A 27186-nucleotide genomic window follows, 5' to 3' on the forward strand; every position below is an offset into this window, starting at 1 on the left:
CTCCAACGTGCTTGATTGCCATTGCCTCAACGTGCTTGTTGTGCTTCTCTTGAGGCAAAGGTTTGGTAAATGAATCGGCTACATTGTGAACCGTTCAGACTTTAAAAATTCTGATTTCACCTTCTGATTTCCATTCTCGAATCATGTGAAATCGCCGCTTGACATGTTTGACCTTCTGATGTTCCCTTGGCTTTCTGGCATGAGCAATAGCTCCATTGTTGTCATAATAGAGGGCTATTGGACCCTTGATAGAGGGTACAACATCAAGTTCACCAACGAACTTACGAATCCAAACAGCCTCCTTAACCGCTTCAGCAGCTGCCAAGTACTCGGCTTCAGTTATAGAAACTGCGGTTGTGCTCTGCTTGACACTCTTCCAACTAAACGCTCCTCCATTTAGACTGAACACATATCCAGATTGCGATTTAAAATCGTCTCTGTCAGTCTGGAAGCTTGCGTTGGTATAACCTTCAACAACTAATTCTTTTGAGCCACCATACATCAGGAATTTATCCTTGTTCCTTTTTTGGTACTTTAGCATATTCCTGGCCGCAGTCCAATGGGTCTCTCCTAGGTCTGATTCGTATCGGCTCGTAGCACTCAATGCATATGATACATCTGGCCTAGTACATATCATGACATATATGATCGATCCAATTAGCGAAGCATATGAAATTGATTCATCCTCTCCCGCTCATCAGATGTCTGTGGACACTGCTTCTTGCTTAGGGTTATGCCATGTGACATGGGTAGGTGACCTCTCTTGGCTTCCTCCATGCCGAATCGTGCTAGTACCTTATTAATATAAGTACTTTGGCTTAATCCAATCATCCTTTTCGATCTATCCCTATAGATCTTGATGCCCAATATGTACTGAGCCTCTCCCAAGTCTTTCATTGAAATACAATTTTCGAGCCAGGCCTTTACAGACTCTAACATCGGAATGTTGTTTCCAATGAGCAATATGTCATCGACATATAAGACTAGGAAGGTGATGTCACTCCCACTAACCTTCTTGTAAACACAAGGTTCATTTGGATTCTTGATAAAACCAAACTTACTGATGGCTTCATCGAATCGCAGATTCCAACTCCTACTAGCTTGCTTTGGCCCATAAATGGACTTTTTAAGCTTACAAACTTTCCCAGCATTGTTTTGGTCGACAAAACCTTTCAGGCTGTGTCATATACACAATTTCTTCCAAAATACCATTGAGGAAGGCGTTTTTTACGTCCATCTGCCATATTTCATAATTGTAATATGCACCAATCGTTAGGAGGATCTGAACGGATTTAAGCATTGCGACTGGAGAAAAAATTTCATCGTAATCAATACCATGAACTTGCATGTAACCTTTTGCTACCAATCTAGCTTTGTAAATGAATACATTTCCATCTTTGTCTATTTTCAACTTGAAAATCCACTTACATCCGATAGGTGTGTAACCCTCGGATAAGTCAACCAAGTCCTAGACTTGATTTTCAAACATGGAATACATTTCAGATTTCATGGCCTCTTGCCATTTAGTAGAGTCGATGCTTGCCATCGCTTGCTTGTAGGTTGCCGGTTCATCTCCATCCATAACCTGGATGCCCTGATTCTCAGTTAATACTATACCAAGATATCTATCAGGTTGAGATCTCGGCCTCTGAGACCTACGTGGGGTAACGGACTGAGCATTTGCATTGTCGGTTTAACTTTGCACATTTTGACCAGCGTCAACAAATTTTGTTTGAGCACTTTGATTGTTAATCTGATTTTGTTGCTCGTCCTCTCGAACTTCATCGAGTTCGATTTTCCTCCCACTTGTCATTTTGGAAAGGTGCTCCTTCACCAATAAGACACCATCGCGAGCAACAAACACATTGTTCTCGGATTTATTGTAGAAGTAATACCCTTTAGTTTCTTTTGGGTAGCCCACAAAGTAAACCTTGTCAGATTTGGGATAAGTTTGTCAGAAATCAATTTCTTGACATATGCTTCCCATGCCCATATCTTTAGAAAAGACAACCTAGGAGGTTTCTTCGTCCATAACACGTATGGAGTCTTTTCTACAGCTTTTGATGGAGCACGGTTCAGTGTTAGTGCCGCAGTTAGAAGTGTGTGTCCCCATAAAGAGATAGGAAGATCACTAAGACCCATTGTAGATCGTACCATGTCTAACAAGGTTCGATTTCTCCTTTCGGATACTCCGTTCCATCGTGGAGTTCCTAGAGGTTTCAATTCTGAAAGTATACCCTTTTCTTTCAGATGGTCATCGAATTCTTGGCTCAAGTATTCACCACCTCAATCCGATCAAAGGGCTTTGATTTTCTTGCCAAGCTGATTTTCAACTTCACTCTTAAATTCTTTGAACTTTTCCAATGATTCAGATTTGTGCGACATACGGTAGACATATCCATATCTACTATAATCTTCTGTGAACGTGATAAAATATCGATGTTCGTTTCTTGTGGCGGACTCATTGGTCCACATACATCGGTGTGTATTAGACCCAACAAGTCTCCTGCCCTTTCTCCCAACTTGGAGAATGGCTGCTTAATCATCTTGCCTAATAAACATCCTTCACAATTCTCAAACGATTGCAAATCGAAAGAGTCAAGAACACCTTCCTGTAGAAGTTTCTTGATGTGTTTGATGTTAATGTGGCTAAGACGACAATGCCACAAGTACGTTTGATTTGACTCTTAGATTTGGTATCATTGTAAACATGTTTGTCTAAACACACATAAACGTGTCATTCCATAAATAAAAGCAAGAAATAAAATATAAGTCTTGTGGTCAAAGTCAAAATGACGTCTAACGCCAAGAGATCAAAGTATGGTTGATAAAACTAAACAAGTTTTAGTTTTAGACAAAACATGAGATTATAAGCTTTCTTCGGACGGGTTATCTTCATCTTCCACTTGTGTACTCATATCCACTTGAAAAGCACCGGTCACTTTGTTCCTGAAATAGGAGCACATAGTGAGTCAATTTTTCGGTATCTAATACCTTATAAATTGCTTATATTCAAGTGTAAAGATGATACTTGAGATTGAGGCTCTTTTCCTCTCGTCTCATCTTCTAGATACATGCTACATTCTCTCTTGTAGTGTCCTTGCTTACTACAATAGAAGCAGCGCATCTTAGCTTTGTTCTTGAACTCCTTCCTCTTAGGCCTTAGAGCAAACTTAGCCCCCTTGAAAGAATAGGTTTTCTGAAACTCTTGGATAACTTCCTCTAAGGACAGTTTGTTCTGTTTAGCGGTAAGTCGCATCTTTAATGCAACATAGCCCGAGTGGAGTGAAGCTTAGAACCATGTGAGCCGCTTGCTCATTCTCCACCGGTTTGCCAATTGCTCCAAGCGGGTGAATAACCTTGTCATCTTAAGCACATGAGCTTGAAGTGGCATCCCGGGTCTAAGTCTTGCATTATAGACCCTAGCCCATACTTCTTGCCTCTCTTTGATGAGACACCCATCTTGCGGTGGGTTGATCCTCATGTTAGAGAGTGACCTAGTCATCTCCTCCACATGACCATCATAGTTGCCTCTGACGCTCTTTGTGACTCTTAAATTGACTACATCCTCTAGAGCTTTGAGGAGCATATCCGGAAAATAGTTAGAAAATTTCCCCTTCCATTTGTTCCGGAATGGAGTTTTCCATGAGTCGCGAGACTCTCTGGCAATCATAACTCCACTCCTTATGAGCCTCATCGCTCATAACCCCTTTTGAGTAGAAACTCGGGTTGGGCGTATCCAGAATATGCTCTAGGTAGAAATTTCGGAGGGTCTTTCGGAATTCTTCCTCCCATTCCTTAAAGTTAACTAAATTCAAGCAAAATGGTAACTTTTCGGGAATATTCGGGCACATTAGATTGTTGTCGATAGTTGAAGACATGATTCTACAATTGAAAGAATTTAAAATGAAAAATCATTCATAATACTTAAATAAGATTGAAATCATGCATTTTAATCAAACTTATTTAAACGTCTTATTCACACATTAAAATTGTCCCCATTTGGTGAGAATAAGTCGATTCCAAGATCCAAAGAAACAAAGAGTGGTTAAGCATGCTTTGGCTTGTCTTAACACTCAATCTTTTAAGGTAAGCAACTTCTTTGCTAATGGCTCCAAGCCACTCTTGGTTGGATAAATCGTCGCATCTAATGCTCTCTCAACAACTTATCCACTTTGTCACGACATGTTAGGACTCCATCATTCATATCACTGAGTATAACCAAAACCAACACATATGCGATGTCTTGCTTTAGCAAACCCATCATGATACCTTACGTATCCTAGGGAGTAATGGTGATGCCTTGATTTGGCATAGCCCATCACTACTCTCAATAGGTCGATAAGTGTTGTTTTGGAATGGCAATTTCACTCAATATTTTAGGGACCTAGGGTTTCTAAGTTGGTTGATTTAAGTGAACTTAATTAATCATCGCAACATTCGAAATCCTAAACATGCATCTAACATATGAACCACATATATATATAAAATCATAAATATATATATCGAAAACATAAATAAGGATGCATTTGGCAACTAGCATGACCCCTTGAGTCTTTAAGGGACGCCTTTTGCAACTTCATGGCTTCGTCTTCCAAGAACCTTCGTCTTCAAGACATAACCATAATTATGCAAATACTAGTATCTACAATTAGGAATAATCTAAATATTAAGGTACAAAATACTCAACGGTTCGCATACCGTATTTAGATTTACAAAAATACATCACGGATCGCAGTCCGTAATTACTATCCTAATCGGGCCCACTAGTTGTCATTTCATAAAACCTGTTAGAGAATATACATTCCATTCATCCATTCACTATTTGTGAATGGCCCATGCATTTTACAACGATAAACAAGTAACAATGCATAAAACACTCGTAAACTAGTAACTGATTTAGGTCGTTAATCCAATTAACATGCCTAATTAAAACTAGTCAAAGTTGTTTTAATCGATTATGTAATTTAGCGCAATTAAAATTGAATCTCCCACTAAATTCCGCATCCATCTTAATTAATCCAATTAATTAAGTCGGTAAAACCAAAATTTTGTCAAAATTATGCCGCTCAAAACCGAGGCCTAGCCTCAAAATTTAATTAAAATAATTAAAACCAAAATAATTAATTAAAATAATTAAAACGGCAATAATTGCAAATAAACATTGCCTTAAAATGAGGCACAGGTGCTAAGTGAAGGCAACTGAGCACAGCCGTGACTCATGCCAAGCGTCACACCCATAACCTATAATGTCGCATACGCGTAGACTCCCTATGGGGAGTGCTTGCGACACAAGCCACAAAGGCCACGCAAGCTTGCTGTTGTGCGCATCGTGCCACAAGCTCGTAGCACACCAACACGCACACCCAAGCCACAACAAGCAACGCACACCACAAGGCTCAACCACACGCAAGCAACCACAGCAGCCGAGCCTATGCACAACAGTCCACATGGTCAGCGTTGCTGCCGCGCCATGGTGCTGTTGTTGCTTCAGCTGGCAGGCTGTGCTTGCTCGCTGTGGCAGTAGCCACTCACAGGCCGCACCCTCATCGAGGCTACCCTTGGCAGCCACATGCGGGCTGCATAGCAGCCCGGCTCGCCAAGGGGAATTTTTCCCTCAATTTTCATGCAACACCCCGGGTTTTTAACCCCAATTTTTGCATGACTAATTAATTAACTCCAAATTAATTTTAGAATTAACAAAATGAGCCAAAATGAAAATTAATACAATTCCAACTTAAATTAAAAAATTCATTAAGGTGCACATACCCAAAATTATTTCCAAGAACCATTCTTTGATAAAATTGGTTTAACTTGGTACAACAAAATGAACAAGGGTGATAACTCACTATTTATTTAAATAATTTAAATTAATCATGAAATTTTGACAAAATAAAGGGGGGTTGGAATTATGAACACAAATATTCAAATAAAGATTTCAACTTTAACTTGTGAATCCTTGAAAAATTATATCTTCCAACATGAAGATAAATGAAATTTCTATCACAAGATTCAAACTTTATGATTCCAATCAACATAATACATGATTAAATCAAAAGTTCAACTAAAAATTCATGGAATTTCGTAACTCAAAGTTTCAATCACTTAAAACAATTAAAGATTGAATCATAAGTACCTAGAAGCATCAAAGAACAAATTTTTCACACTTAATGCAATGGGTTTGCAATTATATGAAAATATGAACCAATCTTTCAAGCACCAATTACTACAAAGTAACCACTTAAAGAGGTTTAAAATTGCAGAAAAATTAAGGAAAGAACCAAATACATAACCACAATAAATATGCCATTAAGATTCAAGGTTAGAAAGACTTAAAATTTTTCGTCAAAACAAAAAATCCCTCGAAAAAGGCATTTTTGGTCGGATTTTGGCTAAAAACACAGTGCTGAAAGGGTAAAATCATTTCCAGAACACGTATTCCACCCAAAATTCACTATTTTTGGGCGAAAATCTAGGTTCTGGGCTGAAGACAGCTCTGATACGGGCGAAAACCGAGCTACTAATCTAATTAGCAACATAAAACCAGAAAAATTAAGCCATAAAAACACCTTAAAAATTATGATTATAAAAATAAATGAGCAAGGCTCCGATACCACTTATAATTAATATAATCACAAGACATAATTAATTTAAACAACAAGAATTAAGGAAAGATTAATACCTTTAACGCTTGCTTCGCTCACTACAAGAGCTCTTACTTCGGAAAGCTTTTAGCTTCGCTCGCACGAGGACCTCCAACGGAAGTCCACCCACAACACGACCCCGACAAAGGTTCAATGCTTAGAGGTTAGCTAAGCCCGACCTAAACTCGAGTAATTATATGTGTTTAAAGGTTTTCACAATAGAGATGCCTTTTCTAACACCTTACTCAAATGATTTTCCCAATACCCCAACTTGGGTATTTATAGGGAAAAGCATGAGTGAGATTTGCTCTTCCATCAATGTGGGAGAATTGATTATTCCTTTTATTTTTAAATCAAAAATAAAATTAATTATCACGCAACTAATAAATCAATAAGTGGCACATTTAGGAGAAGAGTTAGGTGAAGACCACAAGGAGGGGAGGGACCGAACTTGATCCCCAAGGAGCTTCATTTGGCCGGCCACTATCCCCATACATGACCAATCCCCGCCAGCCACCTGATACCCCAGGACGAGCACCTAGGAAGCTAGTTTTGGGTTGTTTCCACGGCTTGCGGCTACAACCTTGGCTCAGCTAGCTGCTGGCCTTGGTTGCGGCTGCTGCCCTTTGACGGCTGCCGTGACTAGCACCATGCCAGCCGTGGTGTGCTAGCATGCACCAGCCAGCTTAGGCTCGGCTTGGTGCATTTGCTAGCCACCCCGGCTTTTACCAAATGCCCCTAGGCATCGGTTTGCTTGGGGCGTTCCGATCCTAGGGGTATTTCGATAAATTATTAATTTATTAGTAATTTTACCGTCTCGTCCTTTATTATTTGGACCCGACTTCCGACGCTCGGATTCGACGCTCCAAGCTCGAATTTCCGAAGTCTAAATATTAATTACTCGAGTGACTCATTAATTCCTTCCGAATTAATTCGTCGCGTCGGTCCGTTTGTTGCTTGGGTGTGACCCGAAGGATTCAGTCAAGATTAAGGTGTAATATTAATTATACATTTATATTACTAATCGGAAGCGGCCTCCACCTAGGCATTCCGATCACTTGACCTCACTAAATAATTAGCTTTCTAATAATTCTGAACCCTCTATCGGAATAATTCACTTGTTCGACACCATTCCTATCATATTAATTGATAAACCAAACATTCAAACATTTAATTTCAAGTGCATATACAACGACCAAGTCAAAAATTGAATTCAAGCTATTAATCAACCTATTGTACTAGTCAATAAAAACAAATTGGATATCATAATTCCAACAGTAAGACGAATAAATATCCAAAAAATTCAACATAAAAATGTGAAAGAAAAAAGAATACTCGTAGAAACAAACAAGGATATATCGCACATCGTAACCCTTTACCAACTAGGATTCAAACCGGAATTATGTTCTTAAACCACCACCGCATTGCCCGCCCTCGCAACCACCTCAATCATCCAACCTTACAGCAGCTTCCACCACAACAGAGCACAAAAACTTAGGAGTTGTACCAAACAATCGTACATCCACAAATCAAAAGATGAAAATCGAAAATTTTAAAATGAAAATCAGAAATTTTAGATCTAATACAATTGAAAATTAAAACCAAATCTAAAATCAGAAATTTAAATCTAAAAATAATTGAGAATAAAAACGAAATTTTAATAAATATAAGAAATTTATAATAGAGAGAGAGATGAACTAGTTCAGTATCATACCTTGGTGTAAGAGTAAATGGCACAGAGCATTTAAGAATCAAATGCTGAGACAGAAACAAAGTCAAACGCCTCATCGGCGACACGAGAAGCGTCAGTGGCACCGTCGAGAACGAGAAAAGGAGTTAGAGTTAGATGAAAGAGGAGTTAGGGAAGAGAGAGGAGGAGTTAGGGCTTAGGGGGTTAGATGAGGAAATGAGAGGAGAGAGAAGTGAACGACCGTTTTAGAGGAAAGAGAAGGAATTAGGATTAGAGGTTTTTCTTTTTTAAAAAAACTTTTTTTTTTTTATAAATTATGTTGTTTTGGGGTTTTTTTATGAACTCCTCGGATACCGGTCGCGTTCTTCTGACAATGAGACTTGGGCACCTGCAAAACAACGAATATTCCGTTTATCGGGATATTCGCCTCCGACGATCAAGTTAGAGATCGGAAATCGAAAAAGCTAGAGAGAGAAAGTAGAGAGAAGTTGGAGCTTTTTAATGCTCTATATTTATGTTATGTCGTAATCCACCCTTCCCATCATAAATGATTGGGGTATTTATAAGGGTGGGAACATGTGCCCCTCTAGGGTTTATACCCTAGAATTTCGTGACGTGATTGGCTGCACAATCAGGGGTCGCCACGTGTCATGGGGGGCGTCGTTTTACGGCATTCAAGGTGTTTCTCGGGATTTGGGCCTAATGTAATGAAGGCCTTTTTCTCTTTCTGATGTTGTATTGTGTATTTAAAGGTATCTGACATGTGTCACCCTATCAGGAGGACACGTGTCATCCTCTCATAATGTCACGTGTCGCCTTCTTATTGGGCCACGTGTCACTATGAGATTGGGCCACGTACTTGGGGTATTTTTACCCTAAACATTTGCCCCTTAGAGGGGGTGGCTCGTACACTTACTGGCCGCCTCCTCTGATCTTCCATTCTGGACGTCCATGTACTCTGGGTTGGGTTTACCTCCCATCTGCCCTGGACGTCCATATACTTTGGACTCAAAGCTCTTTTTGCTACCTGGACGTCCGTATATTTTGTTCTGGACGTCCTCGTAGTCTGGAGTTAACTTGTCTTCTTGCTCATTTGGACGTCCATATTGTGTACTGGACGTTCTCGTACTCTGAGAGAGGCTTAACCCCTGGTTCATTTGGACGTCCACATACTTTGGACTGGACGTCTTCATGCTCTGGGTGGAGCTTATCTCCTAGCTCATCGGGACGTCCGCATATTTTGGACTGGACGTCCTCATACTCTGGGAGGAGCTTATCTCCTAACTACCCAGAGCGTCCACACCATTTAAAATGAACATCCTTGCTTTTTAGTCTAGACGCTCTCGTACTCTGGGAGGAGCTTATCTCCTAGCCACCCAGAGCGGCCTCAGCAGTGGGACTAGACGTCCTCCTATTTAGGTCTGGATGTTCTGATACTCTGGGAGGAGCTTATCTCCTAACTACCCAGAGCGTCCACATATTTTTGTAATGGATTGGGCTTCCTTGATTTCAGGCGTACTCTATGGTTCTTTCATCATGCTGCGTACGTCTGAACTATCCCCTTTGGACTAAACGTCTGGGAACTAGGCGGACGCATTTTCCTCTTAGATATTTTTAAGTTCTGGAGACTAAGTGTTGAAGGTGTAAATCTCTTGAATTTGTGACTTAACTCACTTCAACTCACTTTGACGTGCCGTCAATTGTCCGTCTGATTTTTTCACAAGTTAACAGAACCCTAACGTCATTCTGTCCCTTTCTTCGAGTAATTTCTCAAAAAATTACCGTTTGAATGTTTAGGCGGGAAAGATGGTTTTACCATTTTGCCCCCATAAGTTCATTCTATAAATATGGGAGGTGAATTCTCATTTTCACACTTTACCCAACTGTGAATTCTAGAGAGAAGTCAGAGCATTCTAGTGAGAGAAAGTGATTTTTCCTTTAATCTTCAAGAGCGCCGCCGTGAGTTTGAGTTTTCCGGGCATTTTTCAACAACACCAAGAACACTTTGAAGTTTTCAGAACGTACAAAGGTAGGCCGTCTACATTTCTTTCTTTTCTTTACTTATATTTTTTCTTTTATTTCAATTCTGGATCCACACTCGGCTTCGTCCGACTCTCCTCATGAGGCCGGCCGTTCGCCGGGGACTGAGGAGTCTAGAGTGGACGGAGAAGAGTTGTCTCCTCCTTGGAGTGAGTCTATGTCTGGTGCGTACATACTCACCCCCACTTATTCTTCTCTGTCCCCACAGGCAATGGCAAGAACAATGCGTACGCGCGAGCTTCATGCGGCCAGGAACCCAGACGGTAGTCTGGTTCACCCTAGGGTCCCTTATGACCCTAATAACCCAAGTACCATGGAGGTGGAGACTACCTCCACCACCCAAACAACGACCGCCTCCACTGGCTCTCATCACTTGGCCATGGAGGTCACTTCTTCTTTCGAGGAACGCCAACAAGCTCAAGGCGCCTCGTCCACCCCTGCTCCAGAACTGAGGTTCCCTTAATTTGCCAGCTCAGTCATGGATGAGGCCGAGCTGGTAGCCTGCAAAGACCATCCTACCAATTTTGGGGCGGATGCTGCTGGTTCGTCTGTCCCCTCTTCCTCTCAACCTCTACTCCAACTAGGCGGGGCGGACAGACCTATGACGGGAATCTCAATCAGGGAACCGTCCGATCTGCCTATTCGCAACGCCCCTTCTTCGGGGAACGAGGCGGACGCTGCCAAAGACAAAGGCAAGCGTCCATTAGTTGAGGAGGGCGTTCCTTCTTCCACGGGCGTACTTAGCTCAAGAGGCCGAAGCTCGCCGGAGGCAGTAGACCTGGATAGGGTACTGTCTTCAGAATTCAGGAGTGCCCCCTCTCACCAAATGGAAGAAGAAGAAGTTGAGAAAGAGGCCGTGGGTGAGACGGCCGAAGAAAACGTCGCCAACATTGATAACTTTAGGGACCCGTACGCCTGTACAGTTGGAGAGACGGCCCTGAAGTTCTTGAAGAAAGAATTTGAGGAGTACAAGGAGTCCCTCCATTTGGAGGAGGGATTTGAGATACAAGTCCCCAGGAAAGCCATTGTTGTGGCTACCTGGGATGATGAGAAGCCGCGCAAAAGGGCTTTTTGCGTTTATAGGGCCGCCTTGGATGTAGGCCTTCGCTTCCCTCTTCATCCATTCGTCCGGACAGTTCTGGACGAGTATGACATTGGCCTTTTCCAACTGACACCAAACAGTTGGTTAAACATATTTGGGTACTTGGTGACGTGCATCTGTAAGGGTTTCACGCCAGACTTTGCGGTCTTCTGTGAGATTCACTCACTTACACGGCTGGAAAACGATACGGATGGTTGGCTCATCTTGAGTGCAACCAGGGATTACATGGTTGTGGTCAACCGTGTCAGCAAATGGAGGGACTGGAAGCACCGTTTCTACCGCATCAAAACCAAAGATGCGGAGTTCAACCTCCGCATGAATAAGTGCCGTCCAGATCCCATTCAGCTCGGACGTGGGGATCACAAACCTGACAAGCTGCCCATCCATCCAAGCCAAGAGCACCAACTTGAATATTTCAAGGTCAACCGGGTCAAGCGGGGTAACAAAACTGAACGTGTCCCTCGCCATTGGGTTCCTCTGGCCAATTGGCTTAGAGACACTACCTTTATGTCTGCGTACGGCCTGTACCAGAACATGCCCCAAGGTGGACACTTAGATATATAAACCTTTTGTACGCACGTAGAGTTTTTTAGAAAAATATTCTAACACTTTGCCTTTTTCTCTTTGCAGCGGAGGCGTACGCTATGCTTGACTCGGCACAGAAGGGAGAAGTGGCTCCGAGGTGGACATTGTCCGTTACAAGGCTCGTTTCAAGATGTACGAGCAAATCAAGGAGGTAAATACTTAGTTTATTTTTTAGTCTTTCTTTTCTCATTGTCCGTTCTGCTGTATTGGGAGGAGCCTGCTTCCCGAGTTTGCACGGACGCATTTCATCCGTTCAGGCCTATTGGAAGGGGGCTCTTTCCCACTTTTACACGGACACTGAAATTTTGTTTTGTGCCCTTTTTCTAACAAGTTTACTTGTATTTTGACAGTCCTCCTCCACTCCAAAGGCGAGAAGGAAGCAGCCAGCTTCTTCTACTCCCGATGCGAACGCATCGAAGAGAAGGAAAACGGTTGCCACCAAGCCTTCCTCCAAGTCCGCGGCGAAGGAGAAGTCGTAGACTGCTACAACGCAGTCTCAAGGAGAACAGCCCCGGCTGACACAAAGTGGGGTCTCCAAGCCCGTGGAACCTGTTGGTGATCAGGTGCACGACGCGTCCGTCCCCATGGACGACGGGGGTAAGTCAACCCCGGAAAAAGTGACCGGCCTCACCTCGACTCCGCATGTCGAGGTAGTTAAAAACTCTGATTGGCTAAATGCCAGTCAGTCGGCCAGTGACACTGTTGGCCGTTTAGACAACGAGGGGTACGCCTCTTTGCCGCCCCCTCCCATCAATCTCTCTCCTCCAATCTTCTCCACTGGTTAGCCTTTCTTCCTTATTCTTGTACCATTTGATTTACTTGTACTTATAAATTTTAGCTAACTCTTCTTGTCCGGTCGTCCGCAGACATCTCAGAGGAGTTGCAAATGAGGCTGCCCGGCCAGTCACTGACTGGCGCGGACAGGAAGGCTATGCGCGAGGCCATGGTTTGCGCGGTTCCCCAAGCGCAGCGTGATAAGCTGCGGGGAATCAATGAGGGCTTCCTCGACCCTATGCTCAACTGTAGTGCTGAGGTACGTCTCCTTTTCTCTATAACTTTTCTTTCCAACACTTAGCAATTTTTTCTATATTTGACTAAGTTTCCTTCTTCTGTCCGCAGCTCTTCCTCCGCCTGAACGCCTTCCTTGAATGGAAGGATAAAGAGAACGAGCGGTTGAAGCAAGCTTGGCTTGAGATTAGAAAGGCCGAGGACGCCGTGACTGGGACGGCCGCCGTCCAAAGGGTGCATTTTGAGACCCAGATAACCGCGCTGTCCGACAAGGCGGCGCGGCAAACAGAGGACCTGGTCAAACTGGGAAAGGCACTCGAACAAGAGTCCTTGGCCAGGGAGGCCTTGAGGGTTGAAAGGGACGAGGCCGTCCTAGAGAAGGAAAAATGGAGGCTGGGCTTCGAGGCGTCTGAGACCTTGAAGAGTGAGCTGAAGTTGGCCCAAGCCAACCTTAAGTCTGCTTTGGACGAAGCGGACGCGCTGAAGGCCGAGGTTGAGGCCTTGAAGAAGTCCGTTTCGGACTATGCTGAGCAGCTAAAAGCTCCTCGGCCGCCCAGCGCGGAGGAAATCGTCCGCATTAAGCAGAATGCCGAAGACAGGCTTAGGGCATACTTCTTCGATGCCTTCGAGCTGATAGTGGATGACGGTGAGGCCGCTTACTATGAAGAACGCTTCAAGAAGCGGCTGAACTATGTCTGCCTCAGAGAAGAGGCGAAGAAGGCCGGCCAGCCTCCTCCAGAGCTGGTAGTTACCTCTCTTGAGTCCAGAGAGGACGAGGAAGAGGGAGATGAGGAGGAGGAGGCGGACGGTGATGCCGCTCCGGACGAAAACGCCAAGGTTGCGGAGGATCCTGCCAAGGATGATACGGCTAAGTAGAGCTCAGGTCCTCCAGCAACCGTCTGCTCAGCTACCCGGCTTTTTCTTCTTTTTTCAGCTTTACTTAGCTTATTTTGTACTCTTTTTTGTTCTTATTTTAAGGCCACCTGTTTGAGCGGTTTTGTAAACATTTCGGCCGCCTTTTGCGCGGTCAGTTTAATGAAGATTTCGTCCGCCCGTTGAGCGGTTCTTTAATTCTGTTTCATACTTAGCAATTTTTTGCAATGTTGTGCTTTTTGAATGTTTTTGTACGCTCCTAGGGGTATGCCCCTTTATTCGGTGTTCCGCTACTCCATTCTTTAAGATGTTTGATTAACTTGGTAGTTTTTATGCCTTAAAGGGTATGACGACTAGCAAGTTAATCAAATCATAGTAATGATTGCCCTTGGACTAGATGAAGCACCGAATCAATTTAATTGGCCGTTCAGCTATCTTTGTATGAGTAGTCCGTTGAAACTATCGCTCGGACATACCCTTGATATCCCAAGTATTATCTTAACTTAGAGATTCCTGGCTCGGCCGGACTAAACGCCTAGGTATGCCCTTGCCCTATTTGTAAAGGACACTTGCTTTTTAAACAAGTTCAGAATACCTTGCCTCAACCGTCCGCCTTGAATTGGTGCGGACGCATTATTCTCTGAATTGAATCAGTTTTTTTTTTCGTGGTCGAATTGCTCCATCGGAAGCAATCTTTCTTCCTTGTTGCTTCGGCCACTCAGTAAGACTGATAAGCCGTGTTGCTATATTGGAAGCAACTTAGTAAGTCATTTCACTCGGCCTTTAATTACAAATCATAATATGCAAATAAAGATAAGTAAAATAGCAAAATAGTTCAACAATGCTTGACTTTTCATTAATTTTGTCAAAAGTACATTGTTATGGCCGTATGGCTTTGATTACATGGCTCGGTCAATAGACCTAGCTGTATACACAGCTTTTTGGCTAAGTACTTAGAGAAACTTAAACATGATATTTCTTCAGATTGTCAGTGTTCCATGTCCGTGGGATCTGACGGCCATCAATTGCTTCAAGGCGATATGTGCCGTCTCGGACTTCTTCCCTGATTCGGTACAGCCCCTCCCAGTTTGGGGTCAACTTGCCGTCCTCATTGGCACGGCCAACAGCTTCCATTTTCCTCAACACTAGATCCCCCATTTTGAGTGGCCGCTTAGACACTCGGCGGTTATATGCCCTTGTCATCCTTAAGCGATAAATTTCATGTCTAAGCGCCGCATTGCCCCTAGCTTCTGGAAGAAAGTCTAGAGCGGTCTTCATGGCCTCCCAATTGGCCGATTCATCATAGAGCATTACCCGCAAAGTGGGCTCGTATATTTCAATTGGGAGTACAGCTTCAGCTCCATAAACCAAAAGAATGGAGTCTCCCCTGTTGAACTCTTTGTTGTTGTTCGTATGGACCATAGCACATTAACCAACTCATCTGCCCATAGGCCGCCTGCCTTTTCAACCTTGCGCTTGATCCCATTTGAAATCAACTTGTTATAGGCCTCAACTTGGCCATTGGCTTGTGGTCGGCCGACTGAGGCAAAACAATGAGTTATGCCTTGGTTCCCCAACCATTCCTTGAGTTGGCGCGTCTCAAACTGAGGTCCATTGTCGAACACTATTGACTGAGGTACCCCATACCGAGTGATTATGCTCTTCCAAATGAAGGCGGTCACATCCGTCCATTTGATGCCTCGGACGGCCTCAGCTTCAACCCATTTAGTGAAGTAGTCTACTGCCACTAGTACATATCGTCTCTGGCCGGACGCAGGAGTATACGGCCCCAAAATGTCCATGCCCCATTTATCAAAAGGAAGCGGACTACTGATGGCTGATAAGCTATTTGCTGGACGATGAATAAGGGTTGAAAACCTCTGGCACTTGTCACATTTTTTCACCATTTGCATGGCGTCTGTATTCAAGCTTGGCCAGTAATATCCCAAATGTGTCGCTTTTTCAGCTAAGGCTCGTCCTCCAATATGTGAGCCACAATGCCCGTGATGGAGGTCGTCCAACACATCATGCCCTCTTTCAGGGGTTATACATTTAAGATAAGGCTTCACAAAAGCTTTTTTGAATAGCTCCCCATCCTTCATCTCGAACCAGGCCGTCCTCCTCTTCATTAGCCAACTCTCTTTTGGGTCGTCCGGAAGTATTCCATCCCTTAGATAGGAAATAATTCCGTCCATCCAGGTTGAACTTCTATCTATTATCTGAACGGGCTCGGCATCAATACTCCTTTTCTCCTTTACTTCCCAAAACACTGATCTTGGAGTATCACATGATGCCGAGGAAGCCAATTTGGAGAGCGCGTCCGCTTGATGATTTTCTGATCGAGGAACTTGTCTGAGAGAGAAATGTTCTAGGCACTCGGCCTCATCCTTCACTAGCTGCATGTACTTCATCATGGCCGGCTCCCTAGCTTCGAAGCCACCATTAACTTGGTGGACTATTAACCGGGAGTCCGAGCACACTTCAACTTTGGTTGCCCCGATCGCTTTACACATCCTTAGGCCGGCCAACAATGCTTTGTACTCAGCTTCATTGTTTGACGCTTGGAATTGAAACCTCAACGCATACTCATATTTGTCTCCTTCAGGAGATTCACATATAACACCAGCACCACACCCGGTCGCTGTTGCACTACCATCCACAAACACTTTCCAGACCTGTCCCCGGCCGGCTGAAGATCAGGCCGTGCCATTTCAGCCAAGAAATCCGCAAAAGCTTGCCCTTTGATTGCCTTTCTTGGTTCAAACACAAGGTCAAAGCCCCTGAGTTCCAAAGCCCACTTAAGCATGCGGCCACTTGCTTCTAACGTTGAGAACGGCTTCTTCAAAGGTTGGTCTGTGTAGACCACAATTGAATGTGCCAAAAAGTACGGTCGCAGCTTCTTTGATGCCATGTACAAGGCCAGGCCAAATTTTTCAATTGGGGGGTACTTAAGCTCAGCATTGTGAAGTACATGGTTGATAAAATACACCGGGACCTGATGGCCGTCCCTCTCAGCAAGAAGGACGGCACTTAGAGAATGTTCAGAGATGGCTAGATAGATATATAGCTTCTCATTCTTGAGCGGACTGACGAGGCGAGGCAATGTATGCAAGTGACTTTTCAACTGTACGAATGCTTCCTCGGCCTCCTCTGTCCACTCGAACATGGCTTTCTTCTTAATGGTTTGAAAAAAGTAACGACACTTATCCCCTGACCTTGACAAATATCTTCCAAGGGCTGCTAAATAGCCGGTCAGTCTTTGCACCTCCTTAATTGTTCTTGGAGACTTCATGTCAAGGACGGCTTGAATTTTTTCAGGGTTGGCCTCAATTCCACGTTGATCAATCAAAAATCCGAGAAACTTGCCGGACTCAACACCAAATACACACTTCTTTGGATTCAACATCATCTTATGCCGCCTGAGTTCGGTGAACATTTCTCGTAGATCCTTGAGATGGTCGGCCGGCTCTTTTGACTTGACAATCATGTCATCAATGTACGCCTCCATGTTCCGGTCGAGCTGGTCTCTAAAGACTGTGTTAACAAGCCTCTGAAATGTGGCAGGGGCATTCTTGAGGCCGAATGGCATGACTTTGTAACAGTACAACCCCTGCTCGGTCACAAACGCTGTCTTTTCTTGATCTTCTTCCCACAAAGGAATTTGGTGGAATCCGGATTATGCGTCCATAAAACTCATTAGGACGTGTCCGGCCGTAGAGTCAACCAAACGGTCGATCTTAGGCAAGGGGAATCTATCCTTAGGACACGCCTTGTTCAAGTCCATGTAGTCCACGCACATTCTCCAAGTCCCATTCGGCTTTTTCACAAGAACTACATTGGCCACCCAATCTGGGTAGAAGCATTGCCGAATGAAACCGGCGTCCAGCAGCTTTTTCACCTCTGCTGCGGCCGCCTGATTCCTCTCTTCTCCGTGATTCCTCTTCTTCTGGCGGACAGGTTTTATCAAAAGATTCACGGCCAACTTGTGCACAGCCAGGTCAGGACTTATCCCTGGCATTTTACCAACTTCAAATGCAAACACATCTTTGAATTCTCTTAAAAGCTGAACTCATCCCCAAGCAATCCCAAAGCTATAGTGCCGACACTAACTGTCCGTTCTGGGTGGTTAGAGTCAAGCACTATATCCTGGTGGCTGCCGGCCGGCTGGGGCCTCAACTGATCTGGCCGGCCGACAGTCATTAATTGCTAGGCTTCTTCTACCCTGGCTGCCTTACGCTTCTGGCCAACCTGGTATGCTGGGAGTGAGGTTCCTTCTTCCTTTGACTCGGACAATTTTGGGCCGCGCGCTGTTGGCTTCACGGCCAGCTGATTACATTCCTTAGCCATTTTCTGACTTCCTTGAATTGTTCCAATTTTTCCGTCCGACCTTTCAAACTTCAACAACATTAAGTGGGGCACTATGACCGCCTTGGCTGCATTTAGAATGGGGCGGCCAAGGATGACGTTGTAGCCGATCAACTCTTTAACAACAAGGAAGCGGACGACCATGTCTCTCCCCTCTCCCTTCTGCCCAAAACGGATTGGAAGATCAATCCGTCCGACCGGATGAATGACATTCCCCCCAAATCCTACCAAGGGGTGAGTGATGTCCTGGAGAGCATCTTCTGGGAAGCTTAAATTTCTTAGGGCGGACAGGCTGATGATGTCGGCCGAACTGCCCGTATCAATCAATATTCGTCTCACCTTCAAATTTGTTATCTTCATGACAAAGACCATGGGATCATTGTGCAAAGCCCTGACCTCTCCACGGTCAGCCTCACTTATGATCACTTCAGGAAATGGCTCGGCCTTAACGGCGTCCGTTTGCATCACATTTGACAAATTTCGAGCATCCTGCTTGATTCCTTTCATGGTAGGGCCGCCTGAAGCAAAGCCTCCTGATATCACGGCCACAAAACCTGAATCATTGCTATTCCCATCATCTTCCTTGTCATTTTTCTTATCACTTTGCTGCTTTTTCTCGGACGCGTTGTCTGTCCGTTTGTAGGTGAACTTGGACTTGGTCACATAGGGTTTCAGCAGACCCTTGTCGGCCAACTTATCCAACAGCCTCTTGAGATTGATACAATCGTTCGTGTCATGACCTACATCCTTGTGGTAATGACAATACTTGTTCTTGTTTCTGTACTGGGCCGAGCCTCTCAAAGGCTTAGGCTTCTCAAACTCAAACTTGTCCTTTATCTCCATCAAAATGGAGTAGCCATCCTTGTTGAACTCATACTGAGGCTCGTACGTCTTGCTTTTCTTTGACTTGGGTTGCTTGTCATCAGCTACCCAAATTTCTTTTCTTTTGCTTCCTTCTTTCTTTCGGCCGGCCGAGTCTTGCTGAGAAGATTTCTTCTTTTCAGCCCCCTTGGCCGGCTGTTCTGATTTGGTGAGCGAACAAAAGTCCGCGGCCTCAATATAGGCTTCGGCTTCCCGCAATACACCTGCGTATGACCGAATCTTTTTCCTTACCAAATCAAACTTAAAACCATTATGCCTTAATCCCCGGAGAAATTCTGAGTATGCCATTTCGTCCGGAAGATTATGAATTTGGGCTTTTTCTTGGTTAAATCTTTGGACGTATGAGCGTAGTCCTTCATTCTTCCCTTGAACAATTGTTGCCAAGTTGAGACTTGTCTTTCTTGGTGGGATATTGTATGAGAAATTTCCCACAAACAACAAACTGAGGGTAGTAAAGCAATTTATGCATCCAGCCGGAAGGCTGTTAAACCAATCCTAGGCCACCCCCTTAAGAGTGGCCGGGAAGCATCTGCACCATGTAGCATCATCTATACTTTGCAAGTACATCAAATTCCTGTACGAGGTAATATGTTCCTCTGGGTTGCCCGTACCATCATAGGCACCCACTAATACACTCTTCACTTTTGCTGGTTGAGGGGACGTTAGTATGTCCTGCGAAAACGGAGGCGGCTTATCTCCCAAATTCAACAAACGCATCTGCCAATTGATGGGCTGAGGCTACGCGGACGTTCCAGCCAAGTAGGGAGCCTGGCCGAACACCTGGCCATACGGCCCATATTGCCCAAAGACTTGGGGAGTTGGCTGTATCAACCCATTGAGTACTTGAGGGGGATGATATTGTGATGGCTGAACTGGTCTGGGAGTAATGGTATGAGCGGCTTGACTTCTGCTAGAGATGGCCGTGTTGGTGTATTGAGAGAAAGATTGGTTGGAGGCTTCATCCGGCATGGTTGGGGTAGAGGCCGTGTCAGAATATGCGGCCCTCTCCTTTTGCTTGTGCCGAATGTAATCCCTTGCGTCTTTGAAACGCTGTGACGGCTCAGTCTCAACTCTTTTCGGCTGTCTGCCCCTCCCCCCAGCCGACTGTGTTTTCGCCAACAGACTAGAGAGGTTGGTCCGTGGGACTCGGGGAGACCTTCCATGCGGACGACGGAATGGGGTATTACCAGCATCAGTTGCATTGGTCTTGTTGTGTGTTTTCTTGGAAGCACCTCCTCCCCCTTTTTGTTGGTTGGAGGCCAACTCTTAGCGAAGCTTAGTCAGCTCGGCCATTAGGGTAGCTGGGGTAACAGGAGGTTGTTCGGCCTCTTGAAATGAGGCAGTCAAAGGATTGCTAGAATGTATGGTTGTACGTAAGTCTTCTACATATCCGTCCTCGCCTGTACGAGGACCAGTATCAGGTGTCTGACCATCTATTGCCATAACGGACGAGTATCCCCACAGACGGCGCCAAATGTTTCGGGGTTTTTTGTGAACTCCTCGGATACTGGTCGCGTGCTTCTGACAATGAGACTTGGACACCTGCAAAACAACGAATATTCCGTTTATCGGAATATTCGCCTCCGACGATCAAGTTAGAGATCGGAAATCGGAAAAGCTAGAGAGAGAAAGTAGAGAGAAGTTGGAGCTTTTTAATGCTCTATATTTATGTTATGTCGTAATCCACCCTTCCCATCATAAATGATTGGGGTATTTATAAGGGTGGGAACATGTGCCCCTCTAGGGTTTATACCCTAGAATTTCGTGACGTGATTGGCTGCACAATCATGGGTCGCCACGTGTCATGGGGGGCGCTGTTTTACGGCATTCAAGGTGTTTCTCGGGATTTGGGCCTGATGTAATCAAGGCCTTTTTCTCTTTCTGATGTTGTATTGTGTATTTAAAGGTATCTGACATGTGTCACCCTGTCAGGAGGACACGTGTCACCCTCTCATAATGCCACGTGTCGCCTTGTTATTGGGCCACGAGTCACTATGAGATTGGCCACGTACTTGGGGTATTTTTACCCTAAACATATGTTAAATACACTTTGTATAAAGCGGTTAACAAATAGGAGCGTTCTATATGGTGTAGTGTAAATTTTGGATATATCAAATAGAACGGTTAGGTAGGGGAGGCGTTCTATATGTTTTAATATACAAAATGCTTATATTTCATAGGAATTCTATAGAGGTGTAGAGATCGCCTATCTAACTTGACAGTTGTGTATTATGTGTTGCTTTTTCCACTTTTTGTGGTAGTGCTAATTGGCAACTCTCTATTAGTTTCTTAAAAAATAAAGTATTGCTTGACTCCTCTTAGATTCAAAGTCTCCTAAACAGTCAGAAATCCAAATCCTAATACACCCAAAAAGTGTATAATCCTACACTACTACATTTTTTATCAAATGCGACGGCTGAAGTAGAGCTAATGCAACGGCCAGATGCAATACCGTGGCAGTAGTCAAATCTAATGCAACGGATACATACTAGCTGTGGCAATAGCATCCTCTAATACAATGGATACACCATAATGTAACTGGCCGTTGCATTAGGATTCAGAGCCGTTAGGTTAGGGTAGTCTAATGCAACGGCCAGCCAAAATATGAAAATTTTATACAGGCGCGTTAATTTTCCTCTTATATTTTCCCCCAAATTTTATACCCCTTAGGGGGCGTTTGGTTCACAGAGTGGTATAGGTTTGGAATCAGGAATAGGGTTAAGGTGGTATCGGGTTGGAATTTGATACTTAATACCATATGTTTGGTTCAATTCTGGAATAGAATATCACCCCTTTAATTTCATGTATTTGATACCTAAGGGAATGGAATGATCCAAACCCACCTCCCCCAAGGTTTCTAAACCCCATACCTCATGGGTTTGAGGTATGGGTTTAAAATTCATATTTTGGACAACCAAACATAAAGTATGGTTTTGGTCATTCTAAACTCGTACCTCATACCTATAATCCGCGAACCAAACACCCCTTAATTTTTTTTTTTTTTTTTGAAACCCTAAATAATTCAACCTTGTGTTTGAATGTCCTCATTCCTCTAGCCTCTTATTCTCTGTCCTTTCAGCTACAATACAACCATAAATCTGGTTCAAATCCTCTCAAACAACTTAACCCCCAATAGTCGAGAAAAGAGAAATTCGCTGAGAAAACAGATCGAAGATCGGGCATCGAAAACTACATCAAGGGAATTCTTGAAGATGATATCATGGTTATTACAATTTTTGGGGAAATTATATGAAGAATACGGGCTTGAAAAACGAATCAGGCTTTAGATTTGGTTCTGGGTTTGTGTTCGGGTGCAAATCTCAAGCCTAGATTTGAGATTATGACCGAAGATTTCCAAAAGGTTGAGAGTTTTTCTCAAGTCCAGCCATGGAGGATTTGAGTTTAAAAGCTTCTAGAATAGCTTCATTAGCCACAAGAACATCCAAAAATTAGGGTTCTTCTTGTTCTTTGAATTGTCTGGATTTTGAAGATTATTCTAATTTTTTCGCTATCTCTCTCACCCCCTATAATAAAGCGTACTCTAATCTCCATTGAAGCAATTTCTAAGTTCCTCTTCAATTGAAATGGCTCCTGGGTAAGATGTTCATTCAACCTTTTATAATTATTATTATTTTTTTTATTTTGTTTGTACTGCATGTCGTGATGTTGTTGCTTACCAGGTATTTCCCTCTGCTGCTACCCTGCTATTTCATCCCTGCCTGTCTTTGTGTTTTTATTGCTGCTGACTACTTGTTGTCGCACTATTGTGTGCTTGTTGTACTTGTTCGAATCATAAATTAAATGTTGAGAGATGATGATGTTCATAAAGTAAATCCAATTACTCGTATTAATCAAGTGAATATTGTTTCTTATTGTGTGACTAATTTATTGAATCTTGAGTTATAATGTGATTAAAATCAGGAATAATGTCTAATGATAAGTGTAATTATGATTAAAGTACATCAAAAATAGTGTAATGTGTGTAATGTGTGTAGTGAAGATTAATGTAGGAGTTTATGATGAGGAGAAGGTGAAGAAGGCATTTAAGTTTCCTGTGAAACATGGGAAGGAATTGGACTTGGAGGATGATGATGTGAGGAGGTTGAATTTGTTGAATACATTGCCTTTGGTTTCGCCGTATTCTGATGGGTGGAAGCACGAGCTTTCTTTGGAGGCTGAGAAGTATAGGGTTGGGGTTATACATGAGTTTTTGAGCTTGGCATTGGAGAAGAAGGCTTCTATTCATTATATAGTTGAGTTTAAGGAGTTTAGTCTTACTAAGCATACTTATCAAATGCTTAAGAAGAAGCCTAGGATGTTTTTTTTAGCTAGTACTGAGATGAATTGGGTTATTTTCTTGAAGGATGGGTATGATGAGAATGGGAATTTGATTCAGAAAGATCCTCAGGTTGTTTTTAATGAGAGGTTATATAGGTTTGCTCAAATGCAGCATCCTGATGAATTGTGTCACGACAGTATTAGTGAATGATGGTGACGAAAATATGCTTGATGTAGCAAGAAAGATGGGGTAATTAGATGCTTTTAGATAATTTTGGTTGGCAATATCCTTGTGTTATGCATTTGTATACTTCATGATCATTACTACTGTCTTAGAAAGGTCTGATGAAAATTTAGTTACAAACACTGATCTTTGGCCTATAGTTTGCTGACATAAAATAGATTTAATGTTGTTAGTCTCGGTGTTAGTATCTCTGTATTGTTTCAACTTAATCCTCAAAGATGAGTTCTTTAATCTCTAATTTTCTGCTTGTTTCTGAACTTGCTGTCTAATATAATTTTTTTGAACTGTCCAATATTTGTATGCAATTGTTTGTATAACATATTAACATTGTGCAAGGAACACTTGATTTTAGATGATCTTTATATTTGATAGCTCAATAGATCGAGTTAGTTTTTAGACAGAATTTTCCATCTATCACTAGTTTCTTTGGGTCATATTTCAGATTAATTATCATGTGTATCATAAATCATTGGTCTATAAGATCATCTTTAATTAACTGATTACAGTCCTCGTCTTCAACCTCGACTGCTGGTTTGCTTGCCTTTTGGACTTGTTCCTGCTTCTCTGCCTAACACTCGTACTGCTCCTGCCAGTGCTAGATGACATCAATCCACTCTGACTACTCTTTTTCACATACTTAAATGCAAGTGAAGTTTACTCTATTTTGTGGGTTTGGATTAGAAGAGATGCAAATAAGGTTGCACATGCTCATGCTCATGTGCCTCCTTGGGAGTTGGGTAGTATTATTTGGTTTGCTGATTTTCCTGTTTCTATTAGCTCTGTATTGTTGAATGATTTGCTTTCTTTAAGTAATGATATTTGAGCTGCCCCTTTAGGGTTTTAATAAAAAATATAAAAAAAAAAAAAAAAAGTTGATTTTGATGTATAGAGATTTACATTGATTAATTTGGAGTTGGTTCAATGGTATCGGAGTATTGAACCATAGGAGTTGATTTCAAGGTAGCTGTCCTCTCCAAATGTCTAGAAGGAAGCTGGTTGAACGATATGTACTGCCGTTGTTCATTAGTTAGCTAAAGATACTGTCAACTGTATTGCTGGTTGATTTTGTAGGAAAAATACATGTCCAAATTTAGCTATAAAACTCTGTTGTTGTAGTTAATAAGTATTGCCTAAGCCAGGCCTATGATGGACAAACTGGTCACTGTTAACGCATAACTATATTTCTAGTGCATCAGTGTTGTACTTGGTACATTTATTTTATTTCCAGCTTTAAACTAAGAACTGATGCTTATAAGCATCTGTTGTGTGTATTCTTCTAGTTTATACTCGGTACAAAGCATTACTCTTCAAAGTTCAAACATTTTTTTTGAATAATCTATATCGTGGATTATTTTAGTGTATATATTTCATTGTTGGCTGAGTAACAGTATCATAGTTTTCTGTTTGATGTTTACCAGCACTGCTCCAACCCCGGTGGAGTGGCAAGGCCGATACTTTTGGTGACTTTTGGTGACTGCTTCTGTAGATAAGATTCTTCTCAAGAAGCCAATTTGCATTGATGTGAAAAACTAGTAAAGTTATCAAAAATATTTCTCCAGTGATGTTCCTCCTCTGTCCCCTTTTGTTTGCCTTTTATAGGTTTTGTTATTTTAGTTATGGGTGGATGGATTTGATGAGATAGAAAATTGGTGAGATCATCTGTAAATCAAGGCAAACAAAACGGGATCGGGGGAGGGGGGAGTTGAGGGGAGTAGCGTATAGTAAGATTCGATGCACTGATCTTTTATGCTAGCAGGTTTGTCTTCTCCTTCTAATGATATTATGTGTATCTCTTCTCCTTCTAGGACGGGCTCGACGGGAAATGCCATCATAAATGATCTTTTACGACGGGGATTTCCCATCTTCAATAACTCGATTCTAGTATTATGTTTCAATTTCAGGGGAAAAAAACAAACATCATGTTCCTTTCTTCTTTTTTTTTTATTAGTGCTCGATTCTTCTATAATCTCATTTTGATTTATTTGTGTGTTTTGTTTATCAAGGGATTTAGATCAATTGGATATGTGTAAACAGTGCTAGAGGTGGATACTGAAGCTGAAGAAGATACTTCCCGAATTGTTCTGAATTGCTTTACTTGAGAAATTGGAGAAGCAGGAGAAAAAAATGATAATGCGGTCACAAAATTGCTGAAAATATTGTTTGGGGGACAAAATGATTAAGTTTTAACTTTTATTTGTTTTTTTCTTAGTTTAACTAGTGATAATTTAATTTTGTAATTTTCCTTATAGATAACAATGTACAAACAATGTACAAACTTTTAATTTATATTAATAAAATTCTTTTTTTTTTTCTGAAAATTCTGATTTTATTTGTATTATTATTATTATTATTATTATTATTATTATTATTATTATTATTATTATTATTATTATTATTATTATTATTAGGTATATAACCTGTGTGACAATAAGTTTAGAGAACTGTTGTGTTAGGGTATATGAACCGTGGCATTAGGTATAGGAAACCCGTGGCATTAGGTATTATAGCTAATGCCACGACAATAATGTTGCCGTTACATCAGGTATTGATCTAACGCAACGGATCACTGATGTCGTGCCATATGCCGTTGCATTAGACCTACTGCAACGCCAGCAGATGCCACGGTACATGGCCATTGCATTAGGCCTAATGCCACAGATTTTGACACCTAATGCAATGAATTTGGGGGTTGCAATAGGTCAAAAATGTAGTACTGCTAGGCTTTTAAAGGGATAAGGGCATAGAGGAAATGAGATCCCCAACGATGGGCTACCCTCCTTACACCTTCCCCGTCCCGATTTCGATCTTCCTTACGTTCCCTCGTCCCATTTTCAGCCTCCTTCGAGTAGTCCTTCCTCTTATCCCACCTCAATTTTGTCTTGCCTCTCCCTACCCTTGTCTTGATTTCAGCCCCCTCCCCATTCCTGTCAACGTTTTTGGCCCCCCATCCTCCTTGGTTTACGGTGGCTTCATAGGGTGGGGCTGGGGAAGCGAATTGACATTAAAGTTCATATTATTAAAATAATAATCCAAAGTTGAGATTATTTTAGGCAAATGAGACAAAGTTCGAATTATTCTAGTTAACTTTTCCTTTTTATACCGATTTTAAGAACGGAAAAAAGAACTATTGTTCTCTAATAAAGACCACTCTATAATGATGAAGAGATTGTCTTGTACAACCGGGTGTAAAGTGCACCCAAAAGAATTATTTGTTCATTTACTCATCAAATGAGCAAAAAATTACCCTTTCGTGTACATAAACCCAGGTGTATATTATTATTTTCAATAATGATGGGTAAACAAAATGGTTCTTTCAGACTTTCACTAGTTCTATACGCTTTAAAAATCGGCCACAAATAAAAATGGAACACGACCGTAAAATGAAAAATATTTCATTTATTTAAATAAGGAGTATTTTTTTTTTTTTTTTTTTAAAATTTACTCGGTACGGAGTACTTTTTAGATGACAAGATGT

At 42.4% G+C, this 27186-nt stretch overlaps 1 protein-coding gene and 2 long non-coding RNA genes across 3 annotated transcripts; 2 read left to right on the forward strand and 1 right to left on the reverse strand.

The window, feature by feature from the left end:
* Positions 1 to 7781: 7781 nt before the first annotated feature.
* LOC145579009 (uncharacterized) lies at positions 7782 to 8600 on the reverse strand. The gene is made up of 2 exons (XR_014098969.1): positions 8359 to 8600; positions 7782 to 8137 (listed from the first exon to the last, which is right to left on the reverse strand). It is a non-coding gene; the product is annotated as an uncharacterized LOC145579009 (long non-coding RNA).
* A 14044-nt stretch (positions 8601 to 22644) lies between these two features.
* Positions 22645 to 26018, forward strand: LOC145579011 (uncharacterized). The gene is made up of 2 exons (XR_014098970.1): positions 22645 to 22784; positions 25130 to 26018. It is a non-coding gene; the product is annotated as an uncharacterized LOC145579011 (long non-coding RNA).
* Positions 22776 to 26018, forward strand: LOC145579010 (protein WHAT'S THIS FACTOR 1 homolog, chloroplastic-like). The gene is made up of 2 exons (XM_081636297.1): positions 22776 to 25467; positions 25715 to 26018. Exon 1 carries the CDS (start codon positions 23166 to 23168, stop codon positions 23676 to 23678), a length of 513 nt encoding a protein of 170 aa, XP_081492423.1. The 5' UTR covers positions 22776 to 23165; the 3' UTR covers positions 23679 to 25467; positions 25715 to 26018.
* Positions 26019 to 27186: the final 1168 nt, after the last annotated feature.

This window comes from Chenopodium album, chromosome 14, assembly GCF_948465745.1.
Source record: "Chenopodium album chromosome 14, dcCheAlbu1.1, whole genome shotgun sequence".
In the NCBI taxonomy this organism is placed as follows: Eukaryota; Viridiplantae; Streptophyta; class Magnoliopsida; order Caryophyllales; family Amaranthaceae; genus Chenopodium; species Chenopodium album.